General features: G+C 40.3%; 1 protein-coding gene across 4 annotated transcripts; it reads right to left on the bottom strand.

Moving 5' to 3' along the window:
• Positions 1–117: 117 nt before the first annotated feature.
• Positions 118–21,080, bottom strand: ttll4 (tubulin tyrosine ligase-like family, member 4). 4 transcript variants are annotated; one of them, XM_077536610.1, is made up of 21 exons: positions 20,951–21,080; positions 19,201–19,767; positions 17,399–17,927; positions 17,197–17,323; positions 15,285–15,364; positions 15,093–15,156; positions 9,359–9,477; positions 7,500–7,610; positions 7,331–7,407; positions 7,053–7,244; positions 6,888–6,970; positions 6,602–6,730; positions 6,390–6,512; positions 6,127–6,225; positions 4,803–4,937; positions 4,494–4,628; positions 4,311–4,407; positions 3,053–3,263; positions 2,298–2,365; positions 2,150–2,220; positions 118–2,078 (listed from the first exon to the last, which is right to left on the bottom strand). In XM_077536610.1, the coding sequence occupies exons 2-21, from the start codon at positions 19,591–19,593 to the stop codon at positions 1,928–1,930; spliced, it is 2,994 nt and encodes a 997-aa protein (XP_077392736.1). In that variant the 5' UTR covers positions 19,594–19,767; positions 20,951–21,080; the 3' UTR covers positions 118–1,927. The 4 variants fall into 4 exon arrangements, with proteins under 4 accessions (XP_077392736.1, XP_077392738.1, XP_077392739.1 ...); XM_077536612.1 differs by having other exon boundaries at positions 4,353–4,407; XM_077536613.1 differs by lacking the exon at positions 20,951–21,080 and having other exon boundaries at positions 19,201–19,276; positions 19,389–19,530.
• Between the last annotated feature and the right edge of the window lie 1,766 nt (positions 21,081–22,846).

Here is a 22,846-nt window from a genome sequence, read left to right as displayed (position 1 = left end):
GCTGAGCAGCGCACACTCAATGTAGTCAGTACCTTATACTGGAAGACCCCAACAATCATAAAAATTTAACAGCAAGAGCACTATATAAAAACAAAACAAAAAAAAGTCACACACAGCTACTTTAAGTGTAACTTTTATTTTGAAAGTGTTATCCTGAGCAACATTTTCAAGCCCTTAAGAAATGCTACATTTGTCATGTTAGTAAAAAACATTACAATCTCAGATATAATATTACACCTCAGGTATGTTAGGAACAAATACTTTTTTCTCATCAATATTTTATTGATTTATTTTTTAAAAAAGCAGCTAATAAAACTACCATCAGAGTGGCACTGACGCCAAGCAGCGTCGTCAGATGAAATTGTACAATGATTTGGAAGTGCTGACAAATTAGGCTCCAAGCAATCGAGTTGGGTTTGTATTGTATACTTGCTTTTGAAAGAAGAGAATAAAAAGTGTTTATTCTGAGAGGTAGATTCAATCGCTAATACAGTAAAGGCGCTTTCATGCAGACACAAATGGTGCAAGGCCTTGTAAAATTTGCACTGTGCAAAAATCTTACCACCATTAAATTTGTTGTTTGAGCAATTATTGTCCAACAAAAAATTACAAAATGTGTATACTTTTGTTTGACAGCGCCACCATGCTATTAAGACCTGTGTGCATGTATATAGGATGCATATTATGCATCTGTTGAATGCAGACATCCAACACAAACAAATTGATTAATAAACATTTGTGAACATTGTTTTCCCATCTGTTTGTTAGCAATCAGGTAACCGTAACTTTATGGACTGGTGGTGCTAATTTATTGGGACTTTGTGGGGTGGATGCTACCATCATTATCTGGATCCTCGCCAGAATTTAACAGCTTTTTATTTTATCCTATGTGTAAATGCTTGTGGTTTTCTGAAACCAAGATACTGTACTTTTACTATGGGCAAGAAACTACAGCCCAAACAACCAGCCAATAATGGCCAATGGGTCCAGTGCTCTCCGTGAAAAAGACGACGTGCTTCCTGTGGGTTTGCATCTGGCTCAGGTGAACGACTTGTTACAACAGCATCCAAAAGCAACAAGAGCTGAGGTGGTTCATAAAAATCCCGTGTCGTGTTCCATAAAAGCAACCAATGTCCATAAAGTGTCACAGTCGTGGGTTGTCAATTCAACACTCATCAACAAACAAGAATGATAATGTTAGAAGTTTCCAGGAATCATAGTTGAGGACTATTGTGAAAAAGCAACAGGTCAGTCACAAAGGCCACTTCAGAAGGGAACCAGCCAGGAGCAAGTTTGGATTTGATGCCAACCCTCTAAAGTGTCAGGAAATCACTTCAAATGTAAACATTTACTCCTAATAACACAAACAGAGCGGTCGGAATCGGAAGATGCAGTTGCAGGATCCATCCATTCAATAGATGGCGTTCCGCATCGTAGCCAAAAGCTTAAGGTCAACTGTCACTCGTCACTCCAACAAGCATGTGGTTGCCATCGCAAATCAAATGATGTATTTCACACACTTTTAAATGCGGCAAAAGCTTTGTGGCAAAATTGTCTGAAACAAAAATCCGTATAATAATAACAACAACAAATTATCAACAAATGTACTTGTTTTTAGAATTGCACTGCAGGTCAGATTAAATACTATTAGTGGGCGGTATGTGGCCCATTCAGCACCTCTGCTCTTGGTCAGAAACTATGGAGAATGTGTATTTTATTTTATTTTTTATGTGTATATATACACACACACGATTATAGTAGCCTACCAAAATTGCATTTTTTTTTTAGGTCCCATGAACAACACTTTCCCTAAAAAAAAAATTGTATGAATTCTGAGATCGGATCTTGCTCTATATGATCCCAGGTGAGGATATTAGCAGGAGGCAGTAGAAGACCCTGAGCATGAAGTTGCGGGTGCGAGGAGACCTCACAAACTGAGCTGAGGACTGGCACAGGCGCTGCTGCAGGCACTGGATCCGGGACTTTGCGAAGCAGGCGGACTGGGATCAAAGGCATCCCCGTCTGAGCCTTCGTCCGTGTCCATGTGATCCGGTTGGTGCTGATGGACGACCACCACCCTGGAAGATGAGAGCAGTTACATCTTAATTGCGTTTCATGACATTAAGAACACGTCGGTCAGTGTGCACACCTGGATTTCGAAGGCCTGCCTGGTGCTTCTCTGTGCTGTTCAAATTTGGAGATGCTGCTACACTTGGACCACTAGGTGGACAAACCAACACAGAGGTTAGCATTTGAAATTCATTGTTGTTCATAGAGATCCAAATGGTCATGCTTACCATGTGAGCGGGGTCAATGCTACCAAGATGGACTCCTTTCTGACACAAAAGCCTGAGGAGATTGACACCTGCATACACCATGACACCAACCCAGACTCCCGTCAGTTTAGTGAACGTATACATAATGCTACAAATCATCCAATGTGACAACTAAGTAGTTTATGGCTCTTTTAAGGTTGAACACGGGTCCTGTAGGTTTATCTACACAGTCTTCTGAGGATCATGTGAAGTGTTTCAGGGCCTAGTCCAATCAGTCTGGGCTGGGGGTCTCTGGGAAGTCATCCCTCACAGTATGGATGAGCTCCCATTGGGGATTTCTCCTCACGTGGTTTCTCTGTGCCCTGCCATGTACTTTTTAACCATTTCTTCAGGTTGTGTGTGTGTGCTTGTGCGAGCGCAGGCGTGCTCATGGGGAGGCGACGGGAGATGCATTTTGTGTATGAAAAGTGCTATATAAATACAGCTTGGATTTAATTTAATTTGGAAACAGGTATTGAAAAAGGTAATTCAACAATGATTGCAATTATGCAATCATTTTAGTAACTTTCTACTTACGACGGTTAACTACAATTACAATTTTGTGTTACAATGGTTAATTAGAATCTCCTGTTGAGTTGCAAGATTTCATGATCGTGGCATAACGACCCTGCAACCAATTACTTCTATTTCCATTGTTCTTATAGGAGAGCTTTGCGTAATTCAAACAAAAACAAAACTTCCACCACTGGTGGTGGTAGTAAAATACACCGACAAACCTTTTGTCCTGTCGTTCCAGTACTTGTGCTCCCACTGGCCTACCAAAATGTTGAAGTAGCGCGGACACTCAAAGAATCGCAGGTATCTGGATGATGACGCCGATGGGAAAATGCGCTCAAACTCTCCACGGCGGCTCAACTCGTCTTCGCTCTCAGCGAGCACCCGGACATCGTTGGGAGTCAAAACATCCAACACTGTCGCCTGGATGGCCTGACAGAAGTAAGAAAGAAAACAAACAGTCATGGACTGTTACGTTAGGTATCCACCAATCCAGAATATACCACGCAGTATCTCACAAAAGTGAATAAAATCCTCACATTTTTGGAAATATTTTCTGAGATTTTTTCAAGGGATGCCAATCAATCATCTTATAGCTTCTGCCGTCTTTATGAAGAGCATTTTTTTTCTGCTCAGTACAGAGTTCTTTGCAATGAGGCACTATATTTATTTAGTTTGACAACGCGAGTGCAATAACACCAAATTTAACAGACCTGCTCCACATTTTAATTTAGGGGTGTATGTACTTACTTTTTATCTGGTGCCCAAGATTATGATATTATTTTGACCGACCATTGAAGGAGACAGTGCCCCTACGTTTGGCCACCGCCACCACCCCGAGACTCTAGCGGCTGTTAGCGTGAGAACCAGCAACGTCAAGCAGGCCACCATAACAATTAACGATTGTTCATACTATGCAAAATGCATCAATGTCAACTACAAAATAAAAGTCTAGGAAGTAATACTGGCATTGACTAGATTTTGTTTTGTTTTTTTGACTGAAGGTTGCCTTGCCCCCAGTCACTGAGCTGCAATATGCTTGGAACACAAAAGCGCACTGAGGCAATAGAATCTGGTATGCACATGACTATTTCCACTACGTATGCAGGCCTGCGCACGCGCACATCCACACTAAATTGTCTATATCTAATCACGCCGCCTTTGGTGACTTGTGTATGTAAATATGACGTTAGTAGATTATTTTCTTCTTGTGTGGCAGCTGTGGCAGGTTATTATTTAACAAGGGTTTTGACAGTTTCCGTCATATTTTCAGGACCGAAACACCGTTCAGGATCGTTCCAGTCCCGAATCTTTTACCGGAACGTAGTATCGGACTGTTCCAGCCCACGTTCACCCCCCAGTCCCCACCCCTAGTTAAATGGTACAACTGTTAGTTAAGATTGTGTTCTTTGGTAAACAAGTTGAGAAGAGATATTTTTCCTTTACTTCATGTCATGTAATCCTAAGAGTGGTTTATACCTGGTCAGCGAAACGATGTCTGAGGTAAAAGGCCCGTTTCACCTTCTCATCGACTGAGATCTCCAGATTGGTTGTTTCCTTGCTTACACCACACAGACTACGTACACACACAGAGAGAAAAACCCCCATCAGTGAACATTTCAATTTACATATGCTCTGTTGCAGCACGTTCCTTGCTCATACCTGCTGTCGGAGCTGGAGGTGCTTCCATTGGAGGTGACAACATCCTCTCGAGGAATACGAAAACCTGCTAGGTTCAAGAGGTCTCGGACCATTTGGCCCTTGACGGAAACATCAAGTGCTGTATTGGAGTGGAGGCTGTATGATGGAAACAGAAAATATGTTCAGCACAGAAGCTAGGTTATTTATTGACGAACATCCAAGTTGGTGGAAAGTGAAAACTGAGCACTGTTTGCATAGCAAATTGCATCTTGTGTGTGCGAGTGTGTGTGTGTGTGTGTGTGTGTGTGTGAGAGAGCGTGTGTGTGTTACCTGGGAGAAATGTTGACCTCTAGGATCCAAGGTTTCAGGTTTTCATCTAGCATTATATCGAAGCCGAACAGCTCGTGGCAGCTGTAAGGTGTACGCACGTGCATCTTGAGCAGAGAATTCACGTACGGCTCTGACCTGATGACACATACGCAAAAGACGGGAAGTCAGCTTTCAAAATCTGGCATATTAATTTTAATTATCTTTAAAGTCACCTCATTTATCATGTATAATATGCAGACTAAAAATATAAAAAGAGAGATGATATACTAGGGAAATGAAAAAAAATGTCACTCAAATTGTATATAAGAATTAAAGAAGATTATAAAAGGGGAATAGGATATCTCCAGTTGGTTCAATTTCAAGTGGCAAGGGACAGAAAGGGTGTTCTGTTCGAGAACACAGGCAGACGGGTATTCCAATTGATTGGTCCCCTGGCACACACACACACAACAACAACAACAACAACAACAAACGTGGGAACAGGCTATCCATAACTGCATAGTTTGACTACACGGCCGGTTAACAACTACATCAGAAGAAGCAAAACAAAAACACGCTTGGTACAAAAGTGCTTTTAAAGACTGCTCACAAAAATTCAGAAAACTGCCACCAGTGAAACAAACGTTAATGTCTACAATTACCTCAAACAATGTGGGCTTTCTAAAAATAGCCATAAATAAAACCAAAAGAGTCTAATATGATGCCATTTTTTTTGTGTAAAAGTGGAATCCCAATAAGGCAAGAAGTATTTTCCAAGCGGGTGGCACGGTGGATGATGAGTGGTGAGCACGTCCGTCTCCCAGTACTGAGGACGCAAGATCGAGTCCGAGCTATATTTCTTATGTCATATTTTTGGTTTTCCCCTGTAATTGTTTACCCGATATTTGCTTCATTTGCATCACTGGGTCTACACCCCTATTCAGAATTCCCCTTTCCTAGCACTATATGTTTCCCAGTAATCACAGCCGCTAGGTATTGCTGCACCAAACTGTTTGACTGCACCCAATTGAAAGAATTCTCAGTACATTAACATTCCCTGTTTACGAAAAAAAAAAAAAAAAAAAAAAAAAAAAAAAAAAAAGACATGCCATTGGGGCTGTAACTCTTTTTTTTTAAGTTATTTTTGTTCAATGTCGAATGTGACTGTCGCCACGCCATTATCGCCTATACCACTTTGTTGGATGTACGACTGAAGGAGCGAGTTGGACTGCTTAAAACCTGGGAGCACCAAAACGAGGTGGGTCAATTGACTCCAATCTACACATCTCTCTCTACAATGATAAATTACGGTACAACAACAAGCAAACAAAAATCAATGTCTTACGCAATTACTGTTTTGATGACGATGTCTTTAATCTTCTCCCAAATCAAGGTGGTGTTTACTCCCCTGGAGCCAAGATAGTGCCACAAGGCCTTCACAGTCCTGAAAACATGCAGGTGCACTCAGGCTATGTCCAAACATATACAGGAATGATTAAATTTCTTAGTTTCCTCTCGAGTGAGTTTACATCAGTTTAAATTAAGTAAATTCTTCACCCTGACTACAATTTCCCAAAAATTGAGTTACATAGTGAAACTCCATCTTACCATTTGTGTCCCTGACAGGCTTTGTCATCGCTGTTGGCCTGGTACTCAGAATTTTTCTTGTTGACGCTGTAGTTGGTCAGATGCATGAACTTGTTACTCAGGGTCTTCATGGAGGGCGAATATCTGCAGAGGAAGAGAACATCCAATTTGAAATTGTTAGTCACCTGCTGCACTTTTAATGTCACTACGGTAAATGGTTGGTGAACACTGACTTGCAGCTAGCGAAGCGGACCAGTCCATCTGAGAAGATGTATATTCTGAGTGGGTCGTAGCTTGTCACATAGACATAGATGCGTAGGTCAAACTTGTTACCAGTGATAAGGTAGGGCTTGTGGAGATACCTGACGCACACAAAGTTTATCATTGATAGAAAAACACGACCAGTAAAATATATATTTTTATCTATATTATATATTTAGCCCCGTTTGAGGAGCATCTGATATAACTGATGAAGAGAAGCATCCCAAGACTTTTGTATACTATTTTATGACTTCTTACTTCTGGACCAGAAGTGACTTTCTGCGCGGCATCTGGCTCCATTTGTGAATGACCTGGATTCCCACTCCTCTGGCCGAGGCAGGCTGTTGGGAAATGATAAATCCTGTTAAAAATGTCTACAATTGCGAGGGCAAAAGTGGATAAAGTTATGCAATGTGAATTTACAGGTTTGATGATCCACTTTTGACTGTAACCGTCCTTCCAGGCCTTGCGTAGCTGCAGGATGTCGTGAGGAAGGACAAAGGTGCGTGGGAAAAAGTTGAACTCCTGCTTGCCGAAGCGATACTGCATCTTGGACAGATTCTTCCATAGTCGGTCCTTCCTGCCAATCTGGAATGTTCCGGGGAAGTGGTTCAACTAGAAGTACCAAAATGGGGGCACAATGGAGTTTAGAGGGAAAACAAATAAGATTTCAGTCAGAATGAATTAGTTCACATTCTCACCTTCTGGTGCTCTAGAAGAGTCTTGAAACAAAGAGACTTCATGTGGTGGCCCCAGCAGCCCAACCAGTCGTGGCTTTCTAAAAGATTCGGCACTCAAAAGTAACTACTTTGATCTTGTAAAAAAATAAAAATAAAAATACACACAAAAACCAAACATGAGGCAACCTACTCTTGGTGTGTACGAAGTGTGACCTGGCAATGGCGTTTTTCACAACATTGGGCGTGACAGTGCTAATCTTCCACTTTAAAAGTCGTGTTTGCTCTTCAGGCAGCATTTCAACTGCAAAACAACAAAATAAAAATGACTACCAAGAAGAGAAAATGAGTTAAGCCACAACAAATAAACCACGTTACTCTCCGAAACATTCAACATCGTCGCACACATTTCGGTGACCATCAGATCAGAGCATGCTGGAACTGTAAACCTTGTAAAAGTCATCATCGCCATGAAATGCAGGATCATCTTTTATACTGTGCAAGAACCTCCTTGAGCACATGCAGCAGTAAAGAGTTCAAGCAAAAGGTGCTCGGTCCTGAGTTGTTCAACACATCTAAATGTAAACATCATAAAATAAACGCTGGAATTCTGAACATTTGCTTCATATTAATTTTTTGATCTGAAACACAAATGTCTTCAGTATACAGTCAGAAAGGAATTGACCTTGCTGTTCCAATACTTTTGGAGGGGACTGTACACCGATAATAGACTGTGTTGCACTTTTTCCACCTTTTATCTGACAGCCTCATTCTAAAATGGAATAAATTAATTTTTCCCCCTCAAAAATCTAGACACAACACCCCATAATCACAATATGAATCCCCCCTCCCCCATATTTATTAAAACTAAAAAACTAACATCTCATGTGGATAAGTATTCATTAGCCTTTGCTCACTACTTCGTTGATGCACCTTTGGCAGTAATTACAGTCTCAAGTCTTTTTTTAAACTGATGCCGACACGCTTGACAAATCTATCTTGGGACAGCTTCGTCCATTAAGCCTAATTTATGCCTCCACATTTGCTCTCGCGTTGATGAACGCCGTAGGTCACATGATCGACGCGAGCCATGAATTTTAAGTGCCGCGTCGCTCGTGGCCGGCTGCGGCGCACACGTCGCCAATCCTTCAACGCCGTAGATGGCGGGGAGTCGCTCGCTTCTGATTGGTCCGTTCGATGGCGATTTTTCTTTTTTTCTCTCTCTCTCCCCGCCCCCAGCCCAGATAGTTTCCGTGAAGGCAACTGCCGGCGCAAATCGACTTCCTGCTCGGAGACCACGGCTGTGCATGTGGATATGTGCCTGGGACGAGAGGCGGAAAACAACAACTTTAAAAAAACAAAAAACAAAAAACAAAAAAAAACAAAAAAACTGTTCGCTAAGCGCATGGCTGTTGTGTTTTGGCGAGTTTACGGCCGACACCGGTGCAAATTGGCAATAATTAATTGCCACGGTGATGAACTTACTCTCCCCCCGGCTTTGTTTCGTGTTTCTGAATTAAATTGAACTTCCTGAATCCGTCATAAAATGCAGAGGAATCGCCACTCTGTGGCGGCCCAGCCATAGCGACAGCGGGACTTGGTGTGAAACTCCAGCAGACACCGATGTGTATTGCGCACAAGTCGGAAGGCAAACGCACGAGCGGAGCTACGCCGTAACGCCTCCACGCGAGCCTCTTGCAGTAGCATACTGAGGCCTTTACTCTCTGCAGCACTTCCGGTTGGATGGGGAACCGTTCACACTTCACAGCCATTTTCAGATCTCTCCAGAGATGTTCGAAAAAGATTCAAGTCTGGGCTCTGGCTTACTGTACATCCTTTCTCAATTTTTGAGCAAGGGAACAACTTCAAGATAATGCTCTTAGCTTCCAAAAGAGGCATTTAATTGTTTACTGCACTAAAATGAGTTTAAGAAACAGATTGTCTCAGTGAAATTGAAATGGAAGCTCCAGGTCTCAGGTATCATCTCAGCAGGGAGAATGAGGGAGCTTTTTATTGACAGCACGAAGTGTGTTTGTGTAAGTGTGTGCATACCTTGTTCATTAGCAGTACTGAAATAGAGTGTGGGAGGGATGAGTGGGAATAGGCTGGGAACCAGAGCTGGTTTCTTCTGCTGATTGTCCTCCACCTCCAACGACATGGGTTCTTCAACACTGAAACATAGAAAAGAAAATTCTAAAAATTCCCGTTTTTTACCATAGTGTACTGTATCTGGTTCCACTGATAAGTAATGACGAAAAAACAAAACACAAGTGTCATTATTAAGCAGTTTTTCTTTTCCTACACACATGGTTGTCTTGGATTTCACTGAGTATACCTAATATTGGCGGTGAGCGTATGTGCCAGCAACTAAATACCACCATAAATATATATATATATATATATATATATATATATATATATATATATATATATACATATATATATATATTTTAGGGGTGTGAATTGCCTAGTACCTGACGATTCGATTCGTATCATGATTCACAGGTCACAATTCGATTCGATACCGATTAATCCCAATACGAATTTATAAGTCGATTGCTGCGATTTTTTTCATTCAAATTTAGAAAATACTAATCAGTAAACTTGTAGAGTATAAGATTTGTATGAAAATGTATTATTTATTTAGCTGAAACTTCAGTCTTATACAGGTTGTAATCTGTTTAATGCTTGAACAGCATTAAAATAAAATATTAAGGCTTAATGTTCCGTTCATATAACATTCTTCCATGCTTAAAGGGATCGTTCGGCTTTTTTAACATGAATCTCAATTTCATCCTCACCTCCCGTGTGTGCGATCAGCACTGACTTACCCCTGACAGCGTTCGGTGACACCAGTTCTGGTTCGGCGTTGGACGAGAGGAAAATAGTCCAGCAAGCTGGCTGGGGTCTCGGAAATAAAGCGTTTTTCTTCTAAAAACTATTTGTTTTCAAAAGCGTGATACATTTCCATCACAATACTCTTTCCTGAATAAAGTCAGACTCCATTATCGCCAGCCACTACTTTTCTGTTCGTTCGTATCACTGCGCGGCGCCCTGTAGAGCACTAACCGACGCACTGCAGCCAGCTAGCTGATACTTCCGCCTTCGAAAAGGCAAACAACTTCAGGCGGAAGGATCAGCTGGCAGCAGTGCGTCAATTTGCTGTCTACAGGGCGCCGCGCAGTGATACGAACGAACAGAAAAGTAGTGGCTGGCGGTAATGGCGTCTGACTTTATTCAGGAAAGAGTATTGTGATGGAAATGTATCACGCTTTTGAAAACAAATAGTTTTTAGAAGAAAAACGCTTTATTTCCGACACCCCAGCCAGCTTACTGGACTATTTTCCTCTCATCCAACACCGGACCAGAACTCGTGTCACAGAACGCTGTCAGGGGTAAGTCAGTGCTGATCGCACACACGGGAGGTGAGGATCAAATTGAGATTCATGTTAAAAAAGCCGAACGATCCCTTTAAGGTGTGAATCCTAACCTAAAGTAAGACATTTTGTTGAATATGTTTCCATTAAAAATGTAAGTTTAAAAATCGATTCAGCCGCCTATTGAATCGATTCGAGAATTGCGCGATGTAGTATCGCGACATATTGCCGAATCGATTTTTTTTAACACCACTAGTGTGTGTGTGTAATATATATATATATATATATATATATATATATATATATATATAGTATGTCAAAATCAACCATTCCAAATTGTAATCCCATCATAACACTAATATGCACCAGCTAGAGACGTGTCCAATCAAAAATGAAATAAAAATGACAAGCACTCACATGACAGTCATATAGGAGGAGAAGTGAAAAGAACAGGTGGGTAGACGATGAGTGGATCTTCGCTTCCCGCTCTTGAGTCAACTAACGTATGTTTACTATAGCGACATGAGCTACAGCTGTCAGGCAAGGGCAGGGGCTTGCAGGTTACCTAAAAGCCCACATAAAGCCAACAATGGCGGGTGATCCATTTCGCGGAGAAGCACCTACGAGTGTTTGGTGGACACTTGTACAGTTGCACGACAACAATGTGGTGCACAATGCTACAGAGCTTTCCACCGCACTCTGCTGCTTTCAGCCTCATCTAACAATGCCTGCGTAGAGAATGGACACAGGAACTGATGGATGTATGCTTTATGTCATACAAGGGGGAGGCGCCAATTAGACACTAGAACCAGGTGTCAGTTCAACGACCACGCCATAAATCATAAAAGGAGCAAGTTGTTTGTCGGTTTTACATTTAAAAATTCTTACATCTAAACACACTGACATGACTAATAACTATAATTCATTTTCCTCATGTCACAAATCATCCTTAATCAGGAATTGACCTCATGGGCAGCTCATTTTATTTTTAATGAAGCCATGTTTCCTCACTGTCCGAAATTAAAGGTCAGACTAATTTTTTCCTATTCTAGGAGAATTAGGATTACCATTTGCTAAATGTCAGAATAACATGAGAATCATTTTCATTATTTAGCCAATTCAATTTTTATTACTTTCTTCAAAGTCATAATTTTACAAACCCAATTCCAATGAAGTTGGGACCTTGTGTTCAACAAATAAAAAACAAGCACAATGATTTGCAGATGGAAAAAAAATTCAATATATAAAATTTCATTTTATATAGTGAATGTAAACATCAGGTGTTTAGCTGAAAGTGACTCACTGACTCCTTTTGTAAACTGCATCTAAAAAAAAAAAAAAAAAAAAAAAAAAAAAAAAAAATATATATATATATATATATGTAATGGCTTCTGAATAAATATTTGATGGAAAAACGGCTTCGGAAAAACAACTCGGATTGATCGATCGATCGACCACTCACTCATTCACTTCAAGAATTTACATTGCGATTGTGAGAATTCAGTTCTTATTTTGCATTTTTGTGTGACGCAAAGACAGAAATGTATATTAGAAATGGATGCTATTGCGACATAGGAAAACAATACAGTTAACAATAATTTATTGCCGAGATTGGCTGTCAATAAATACAGGGTAAACCCTGCCTACCGCCCGAAGACAGCTGGGATATACTCTAACAAGCCCACAACCCTGGTGAGGATATAGTTGTAATCGAAAGTTTACATACACTTGTAAAGAACATAATATGAGGGCTCTCCTGAGCTTCCAGTTAGTTCTATAATGCTGATTTTTCTCTGATAGAGTAATTGGAATGGATACTTTGTTACAAAAAAAAACATTCATGAAATTTTGTTCTTTTTTGACTTGAATAGTGAGAAAAACTGAGAAAATCTGTTGGTTAAAAAATATACATACAGCAATGCTAATACTTGGCTGCATGTCTCTTGGCCATTTTCACTTCAATAAGGTGCTGTTGGTAACCATCCACAAGCTTCTGGCAACCTTCTGGTTGACTCTTTGACACTCCCCTTGACAAAATTGGTGCAGTTCAGTTAAATTTGTTGGCTTGATTACATGGACTTGTACATTACCATTGTCCGTATATTCTCAGTGGGGATAATTCATGACTTTGGGAAGGCCATTCTAAAACCTTAATAATACTAGCCTGGTTTAGCCATTCCATTACTACTTTTGATGTATGGTTGGGTCATTGTGCTGTTGGAACAGCCAACTGACCCAACCATTGAGCTCATGATTTTGGGGGAGAAATTGAAAGGTAATCCTCCTTACTCTGTGTAAAGCACCAGTTCTATTTGGGCAGCAAAACAGCCCCACGGTAGGCATGGTGTTCTTGGGGTTAAGGCCTCACCTTTTCTCCTACGAACTTATTGCTGGACATTGTAGTCAGTTTAATTTTTGTTTTGTCTGACCAGTAACCACAGAACCTTCTTCCAGAAGTTCTTATCTTTGTCCATATGATCAGTAGAAAACTTCATTTGAGCCCTTTTGGAGCAAGATCTTCCTTCTTGTACAGCAGCCTCCCAGTCCATGGCGATGCAAAAACACGCTTGACTGTGGACACTGACACCTGAATTCCGGCAGCTGCTAATTCTTGGCAGATCTGCTTTTTGGTGGTTCTCGGTCAACTCTTCACCATCCTGACCCATTATGTCTCAGCAACAGGAGATAGCTTGCATGTTCTTCCTGATCATGACAGTGATAAACAGTGCCAAGGACTATACAGTATACTTGCGAACAATTGCTTGCACTGTTGGTCTGGGGACCTACAGATGCTTTGAAATGTCTCCAAGGAACTTTCCTGACTTCTTCAAGTCAATGGTTTGCATTGCATGCAGACACTTTTGACACTGCTGAGCTCCTTTGAATGTCCAGTGTTGCATTTGTGGGCGTTGGTATCCAATCAGCACTATTTCAATGGCCTCAGAGAAGTCTCAGTCACGCAAAAACACACAAGTTGAGAGGCAATGGTATGAAGCTCATTTCATTGACAAACTAAGTCACCAAAATTGCTAATTCATGCTACAGTATGTATATTTTTGACCCAGCAGATTTGCTCACTTTTTTTGTTAACCAATAATACAGTCAAAAAAGAACTAAACTTTCTGGGTGTTTTTTGTGACAAAGAAGTATCTGTTCCAGTCACTCTATCAGAGAAATATTAGTGTTCTTAAAATAATTGGTAACTCAGGACAGCCATCACATTATTTTGTTTACAAGTGTATGTAAACTTTTGATCACAACTGTAAGTGGTACAAATAATGAATGGATGATTCAATGTTTTACATCTTATTTTTTTAAGTAGTTGTATGGCAGTTAAAGTGTTAAGAGTTAGCCTGCATGGAAACTTAACACCTAAAGTTATACACTTTCTGATTTGTTACGAGTCTACGACTTTCACAATTACACATTCGTTCAATTTGCTTTTACATATGTGTTTATATATTTATTTATGCTAGTGAATAGTGATGTTTTATAACTAACTGCTGTTTTTTTTTTTTTCTGGATCATTTTAGTTTGACCCTAAAACGCCTGGCAAAACATGCCTCTAAAACCTATGAGTGACTTTCACCCCCAAAAACCTGACGTTTGCTTGTAAATTCAACAATATTAAAAATAGTTGATACCTCAGCTCCTGAAGCAGATAACAAACATACATAATTCCAAAAACATGTCAGAGATTACACCTGTGGCATTCACACAACCTCAATTCTTTTTTTTTTATTTCTTTTTTTTAATTTTTTTATTTATTTTTTTAAATCAACAAATATTTCATCTTCGTGTACATAATTTCATATACATTTACCTTCAGAGCATTTGTAATAACCTTGGGGGAATCCAGTGGCAATTATTTGTCGTCCATTCAGTTACAAAGCCGTCAAAATTTTCAACATCCTCATTGGCTACAAACATATTTCTTAACAGTATGTCACTGTAGACTTAGATTTAGATGCGAATTCCTCGTACACTGACATCAATCGTGTCATTTATTTCATAACTCCCGCAAATCTGCATCAACCATAAATGCTCAAATAAAATTCCAGGACAATCTTCGAGGCCCACGTCACCCTCTCGTGCACATTGTGATGCATTTCATCATGGTCAAAACAAAACAAAATGACATATCCACTATCATGCTGTATATGTAGAGAAGAGCGCTGGAGCGCTCCCGGCTTTAACGGTAGAAGCACGGTCACGCTCACGGCCTTAATGGGTTAAACATACACTACCAAAATTTTTAGTTCTATTTCTACTAATATCTATGTGAAAATCAAGGATCATTATGGAGCTAAGAGAAATGCTCCTCTGACATGGTTTTATCATGACTTAGATAATTTGGAATTACTGGTAATGTGTGAGTGTGGATGTGTGTGTGCAACTGGAAGACTTACCCAGACAGGTGTACTAGTAACGGAGTGGATGAAGTACTGTTGACAGAGGACGACTCTGAACAATCTGGAAAAAGAATCAAATTGAGGAAAAAAAAAAAAAAAGCCAGCAGATAGTAGGTGATGTGACGGCGCTCTGGGGGAATTGACAAGCACTTCCATCACAAGCATTTGTTTGTCGTTGGACAACCTTACCTTCATCACTGCAGGCAGTCTCCAACTCGTAAGGCAGCTCCTCCTCACCACCGCCATCCACCTGCATGTCACATTCTGAACTGGAAGACACACACACATACACAATATTTCTGTCTTTAGAGTGTAAAAAAAAAAAATCCCTACTCACCTGAGGATACATTGGCAAGACACAACGAATGCCAATGCAACAGCTAGATGTATTTTTGTCATTTAGAAACCTGAGGAAAGTTATTTCTTGATAGTAACAGCAACAAATGCAAACTGGTTGAAAAATCCTACACATGAATGTTAATTTAAAAAAACAAAACAAAAAAAAAACAAAAAAAAACAAAAAAACAAAAAAACAAAAAAAAAACATGATGTGCCTGTTCCACTACATACCTTTAGAATATTATGGACATTACAAGCCCTATAACTTTAAGTTAAAGTACGTATATATGCATTTTTGATTATATTAACTATCGTCATTCATAAACTTAGGGATGTTCCAAAAAATATGGTCTGTGATATTACCTGTGTTTTTTTAGGTGATAAAAATTTGACATATCGCGAAATTGACGTGATGACGTAATGCGTAACTTTAATTATACGTCTTTGTGTCAACTTGGACGTACACTCGTCGTTCGCTGCTGCACAAAAAACAATGTAGGAGCGTGTGCAAGAGCAGCCAGTTCTGTGACTTCTGTCGCGTCCTCAACAAAGTGGGAGTGAGCTTCGTCGTGTGGAGGCTGTTTTGCTACAAGAGGTCAGATATGCTAAAAAACAAAAAACAAAAACAAAAAATCGTGCAGGAAAATTGTTGCAGTAAACATAAGCAGCTCGTGTGGTTGGGGGTGAACAAAAGTTCATTTGACGCACTCCTTATGGAGAGAGGGAAAAAAAAAAAACAGACGGTGGTTGGTTAATACTGAAGCAGTTGCGTATTGTTTGGCCCAGATCAACAATCCGCGGTGTTTATTTTACCATAAACGATAATTTGCCATCTAACTCACGTGAGTTTGTGATGCTAATCGACTGCTAAGCTAATATGCTCTCGACGAGAAGGCGTGCATGTTTCTATCGCGCAGCGCCCTAAAAGTCCACATTTGTGTTATTCATACCCGCTAGTAATGTCTACAAGGAAACGCTGCATTTTCTTGCTCCTCTAATTTAAAAAATCAGAGACATTCACGGCAAGAAGGAGGGTTGCTGCTGGCTGCGGCAAAAATAACCACTGCCAAAAGAATCGCAGAGGGGAAAACCACTTTTTTAACAATACACTTGCCTGCGATGGGCGAAGCATGACGCCACAAACTGGCTGCTACTGTATTATTGGCGACCCCCCCCCCCAACAACACAAGGCTCAACCACACAGGAGAAAATAGTGGGCTTTTTTGACTCATGCAATTTGCCACTGACTTCTGAAGGTATGTGCTTTCATTGGATTTGCTAGGTAAATGTCCTTTAAGCAGTTATGTTATAGTTCGCACTATCTGGTCTGTTTTTATTTCCATTTTATTCCATTACAGTTGGTATATTTGCACTTTGTTTACATTTCAATTCTGGAAAAAATGGTGGCTTAAATATTGTTGGTGCAATAAAAGTGCTATTATTCTGAAGTGTCAATCACAAATCTATTGTTCAGTAATTATTACCAATATCGTCAAAAATATTGTCACCGCAAATTTCTTTGAAATATCGTGATATGATTTTTAGGCCACATCACCCACCTCTACATAGACTTATTAATGTGCATATGAATGAGGGAATGCTTAGGGGCATACAACATTAATATCATTCAAAATATATATATATTTTTTTCTAACACATTCAGACTGATTAATTTAAAAAAAAAAATTTTTTTTAAAGTAAAAAGTTCAAAGTGCTTGAACTATGAAGAACGAAATGTGTGTTAATCTTTTGACAATCTTACCTAGCATCTCTGGCCTCACACTGAATAGAGGTGGGGGACAAACACATGGATGTGACACAGGCAGCTTGTGCCTGCTTGGTCAGGTGGATAGTGGAGATCTTGGTGGTCACAGAGCCCATCAAAGTGCCTGTGGGACGAGGCAGTGGGTTAGGAGGGACATCGTCATGACTGAAATCTACAAGACTGGTTTGGTTCTGGTTACCTGGGAGGGTCTCCGGCAGCCTGGATTGATCCTTTCGTGAGGCACTGACATTGAGTCCATTTGGCATGCGACCACTGAGCTTCCCACGTACAATTCTATTTCCTTCCAGTGCGCTTTGTCGGATTTTCTTGTTTGCATCCAATGCTATCAGCGTTAGAGGCTTAACACTCACTAGTGGCGGACAGTTCCCACATTCAGTTCTATTTCCATCCAGTGTACTTTGTGGGAATTTCTTATTTGCATCCAAAGGTAGCGGCGTTAGAGGCTTAATATGAACTAGTGGCGGACAAACACCTATGATTTGAAGGGGATTGTGTCCCGCAGCCGATTTAGCATGACCGTTTTGTTTCAGACTGAACTTTGCTGCTGAGGCCCGCTGGTTGGAATGAGTCAACGGATGGCTCTTGCTCATTTCCGCTTTGGTGTCAAGGCTGGAGGCTTCTTTTTCCATCTTTGCTCCTTGGTGTTCACAAGGAGTAATGCATATAAGAGGCACCAAAGGTGAGGAGGAAAGTTCTGCAGCTTCAAGCTAAGAAGACAAAACATAAATGAGCTCTTGAACAAGAAATATCTATTCAAATTAGTCTATGTTGTATACTGCTAGTTATTAGGGTCGTGCGATATTTCAGTACTTATGTGCAAGTTATGTGAAAAGTACTAAAATATTTAACAGTTGGACATTTGCATTCAAAATTTTAAAGGCGGTCTAATTAAGTTCATATGTAAAGCTTATATAGTGGATTTTAGGATCCTCTTGATATTTCACTCAACATTTTCATTGGTCATTTATACAAGTTCTATCACATATCCATGCAAATTTTATTTTATTTTGGTTTCGAAAGCCTTGTAGATCGTTGTTGCCGTTTGTTAAGCCGACAACTTTTGTGAAGGCATTGCTGTGTTTTTAATGTCGTAGTCCTCATCCAGTCATTGCGCTGTCAAACTTAACAGTCAGTGGGACAAACAGCAGACATCCATATGTCCGCAGTAATGGATGTCCCACGCATTGTTGTCTATCAGAGCATGAACATGCAATACAACAACACTGTAGACTTCTGTTAAACATGTCTGGAAAGATGCATCGGCTTGGAATAAAACACAAGTTTTTACAAAACATACAGATAGGGTGCTGGCTAAGCCTTATGTGCCATATCAGGCAGCATAGGCTTGGCGCTAGACGCTGGCTTCTCTTGTTATTGGTCCATTTAGCTGATATTGGACTGAGGAATGTTATGTCATCTCCTCCACTAAGTTTGATCCAGCACAGACATATTTTTGTAGTTGTTTGAGGGTTTAGGGAAGGGAATATATCGGACAGTGTTTCTCTCATGTCTCCCTTACACAAGCTGTGACTATAGCAGGACACCGGTTAGTCGATGGGGATAACGGCTATCATACTTACACAAGCCGTGGCTACGGCGTAGAACAATTTTATTGATTTTTTTTTTCTCTTGGTTTTGAACAACCACGCAATGCAATATGGGGAGATGGATTGCTTTTGTTTGTCCGCTGCAAAACGCACGTGTCGTCGCAGACATGACGTCTTGCGCCTTGATTGGTTTACTAGGTCATGCGGGTGCGGTTTACGGTAAGGTCAAGTACTTGTGTTTCTATGCTATTCGCAGAAGTCATACCCCAATGGATAGTGGGGCATTACTTAGTTAATAGGAGAGGTCATACCCCAATGGATAGTGTCGCATTACTTATTTAATATCGCTCTCACTGTTAATTAAAAATTAGCATTATGATCTTCTTAAGGCAGAATTTTCTCTTATTTATATTTTTGCTGAATGTATTTTTACCTGAAACATAGGCACCTGCATAGGACATTCTTGGTCTCGTTGGAAGATGCCGCCACTCGGCCCGTTGATGATTTTCCTTTTGAGGGTGGAAGAAAAATGGTCACCTGTATCAATGGTGCTGCTGCCAACAGGCTTTACCCCCATTGACTTGATTGCACTTGAAATGCCATTAAATTTTAGCGACTGACTTGGCATGGCCGCGGATTGGCTTTTGGTTACACTCCCTTGCTCCTGAGAAGATGAGGCAGGAGGTTTGGCGTGCTCTTGGTTAGGAAAAGGCACTTGAGCAGTCGCAACTGGGTTGATGTTGACTGACACGCTGGGAGACATGGCCGCGGTGCAGCAGGTCTGGGGGCTACTGCCGTCCCAGTGTGGTGACTTGTTGGTCGGCATGGCACCAAATGAGACAATGACAAATTCCTCTCCTTTGAAAAGACACTTGAGGTTTTTGGAGACGTCAGCTCAATTTGGACGAGCCTGGGACTTTCCTAGATTGATTTGGGCAGGAAGTTCTTGCTGGTTGCTGCTGACTGACAGCAATCATCACTGCGACGCAAGGTCAAATGCCTGCAAAGAGCACAAAGCCAAGTGACTCCTGGAGGTGAAGAAGCATTTAATGCCTTCTGGGCAGGCTCATACAGGCAGATGTGAATGTTTTTCGATTTCCTGAAGTGGTTTGGAATCACATACAGTAAGTACCAAATCTACCTAGGATCTTAATGAATGAGATGAGGTTTCCCCGAATCCTTAACTGTCTTAATGAAACTCTAGGTGGTGTAACATGAAATTTAGGTTGCATAAAACTTGTGAGAGGGGCTTCGAATCCACCCTAATGTAATTGTTGCTGTTCCCAGATCACTTCTTACTCTCAGGAAGGTTAAAAAACAACAACAACAACAACAACAACAAAACTCCCAGTTTGGGACACTGTAACAATAAAACATTGGGGGTTAGAATCAATCAAAAACATTTTGACGAAATTAGTGTATTAAGTGAAAAGGCTATGATTGTCATCTGTCTATATTTTACACATAATTCTGTTCACTAAATATGTACGCACACACAACAACACCAATAATGTAGGAATGTGACAATGGGCCCGGTTCTGCCATTACTCAATGACCCCATTTTTGTGTGATAGTACCATGCCAGGTCGAGTTAGTTTGAGCTCTTCTCAGAAAAAATGCGCTGTCTGGTTGTAAATGGGTTTTCCGTGTCTACCTTTAGATATGACGTACAGTAAAATGCCTGCTCTCGCCTCATTTTTGATTTGGCTTAAAAAGATTTCTTTTTTTTTGTCACATACCAGCTCAACCCCTGTGGAGAATGCACTATAATCCTAAGTGCGTCCTATCGACATAAACAGAAATGTGACGCACGCGATAATAGCAATAAACACAAGGATAGTGTTGGATTAAAATTTGCACAAGACGAACAAGTTAAAATTAGTTAACGTGACGACTTGTAACCCCATGTTCACGTCGGTTGATTTGTGGGGAAAACTCAAATGTATTTCTGATATGCGCTAAAAAAATTATTTTTTTGGCGTATTTAAAAGTATAACAGTCACTTATGCCTCAGGTTTTTTTTTGTTTTTGTTTGAGAGGAATCAGCATCTAGCTAGCCACTTCATGCCAGCTTCCAATCGTGTGTTGTTTACCACCGTCACGCCATGGCAACAAGGGCCCCAGCGTTGTATACTGCAAAATACACGCATTTAGAAAAGTTGTGAAAATAATACCAAACTTACCGGCTTGGACGGAGAAAAAGAGGCCAGCACGTTGCGTGGCAGTTCCTCTTTCCACCCCAACAGCCGGGAGCGAATCGCTCCACTTTCACATGGCAGGAGTCTGACAGGAAGTTGACCCGAGTATCCGGGCGCCGGCGGGTGGTGACGTAAATAATGATTGCTGCCGACTTCCGCTTAGCGAGTTTGGTGGCGCGCCCTCACCCGGGCTCCAACGTCAAAGCCTCACTTAAAACAATACTGTGCAGTGGATGTCTTTTAGCATTTATGAAAAAATAATTTAAGACCAAATTTCAATATTTCCAATATGTGTTTATTCTAAAAATAAATAAATAAATAAATAAATACTACACGTAAAAAAAATAACAACACATCACAATGATGTAGTTCTTGTAGATCATTTGTATCACCAGCAGAGGGCTCTCATGAGGCGATTATGGTTCCGCCTGGTTCCTTAGCGCTTGAGTCCCACTTGGCTTTTCATTCATTAGGCTTCGGGGTAAATTTACGGGCCAACCCCGTGTTTTGTGCGTGTCTCCACTGCAGGAGCCTTCCCGAGTGGACCATATTAGAGTGGAGAATCACGCATACTCGCGGTCCGGCACCCATAGTCACAATTTGCCGATACCCTCCGCCCCCCATTGATGGTGGTGCTGGGGCTTTTCAATATTTAATTTAATTAAATTTTTTTGGTGGCCTTGCACAACACCCATTTTTCGTTGAATATCTATCAGATCAAAATGCCAATGCATTTCATGGGGTGTGAATTGCGTACGGTTTAATAACTATTCACAGGCAAAGATGGGAAAAGTGCTAATTCTCTTCTTGAGTAAAAGTACAATTGCTTGTGTAAAAAACATCTTTTGGTAAAAGTAAAGGTCCTTGCTCAAATAATTACTCAAGCAAAAGTTAAAAACTATGAGCTGTGAAATGTACTTGACGAGTAAAAGTAAAAAGTATTTTTACCGGATGTCCAACGTCAAGTTGAAAGATAGCTAATGGAGTTAAAATGGGTATAGACATCGGCCAGTTGTATACTTGCTCTTTCGTAAAAAGAAATAGTAAATAATTGTATATTGATTGTGTTTCATTGTTTAGTAGTGACTTTTAAAAGTATTGCTGCTTGCTGGTTGGATGTTTAGTCCCAGCTGACTGTGTGCTCAGCCCACATGGAACATGTGCCATATAAAGGCAAGGCAAAGCAAGTTTATTTGTATAGCACATTTCATACACAAGGCAACTCAATGTACTTTACACAAGGAAAGGTAACATAAGCATCAACAAACAGTAGTTAACATTTAGAGAAAGAAGAATAAATAAAAATAGGTTACAACATTTACTAAAAAACAACAACACAATAACAATATTAAAACATTATTCAACAAAGTTTAAAACATTTAGCATAAGGAAGTTTAACATAATAATAAAAATAGTAATTACAAAAGAAAAAAAACAGTTCTATACTATCAGCTTGCCCTGATGATGAAAACACATAGGTAATTTTTTAATCAACTGGCTATGTTTGAATGAAGGCCTTTTACTTGTAACACCTTTCAGTGCCTCAGTTTCTCTTAAAAAATAACTAACTAAATAAATAAATAAACAAATAAATAAATAAAATAAAATAATCCATCCATCCATCCATCCATTTTCTCGACCGCTTATTCCTCACAAGGGTCGCAGGGGGTGCTGGAGCCTATCTCAGCTGGCTTTGGGCAGTAGGCGGGGGACACCCTGAACTGGTACCAGCCAATCGCAGGGCATACAGAGACGAACAACCATCCACACTCACAAGCACATCTAGGGACAATTTAAAATAAAATAAAATAAATAAATAAATAAATAAATAAATACATAAATAAATAAATAAATAAACAGAATTAAAAAGCTGGTTTTTGG

Source organism: Festucalex cinctus, chromosome 11 (genome assembly GCF_051991245.1).
Source record: "Festucalex cinctus isolate MCC-2025b chromosome 11, RoL_Fcin_1.0, whole genome shotgun sequence".
Taxonomy (NCBI): Eukaryota; Metazoa; Chordata; class Actinopteri; order Syngnathiformes; family Syngnathidae; genus Festucalex; species Festucalex cinctus.
Note: the sequence above shows the minus strand (reverse complement) of the source record. Positions and strands in the feature narration are given on the sequence as shown.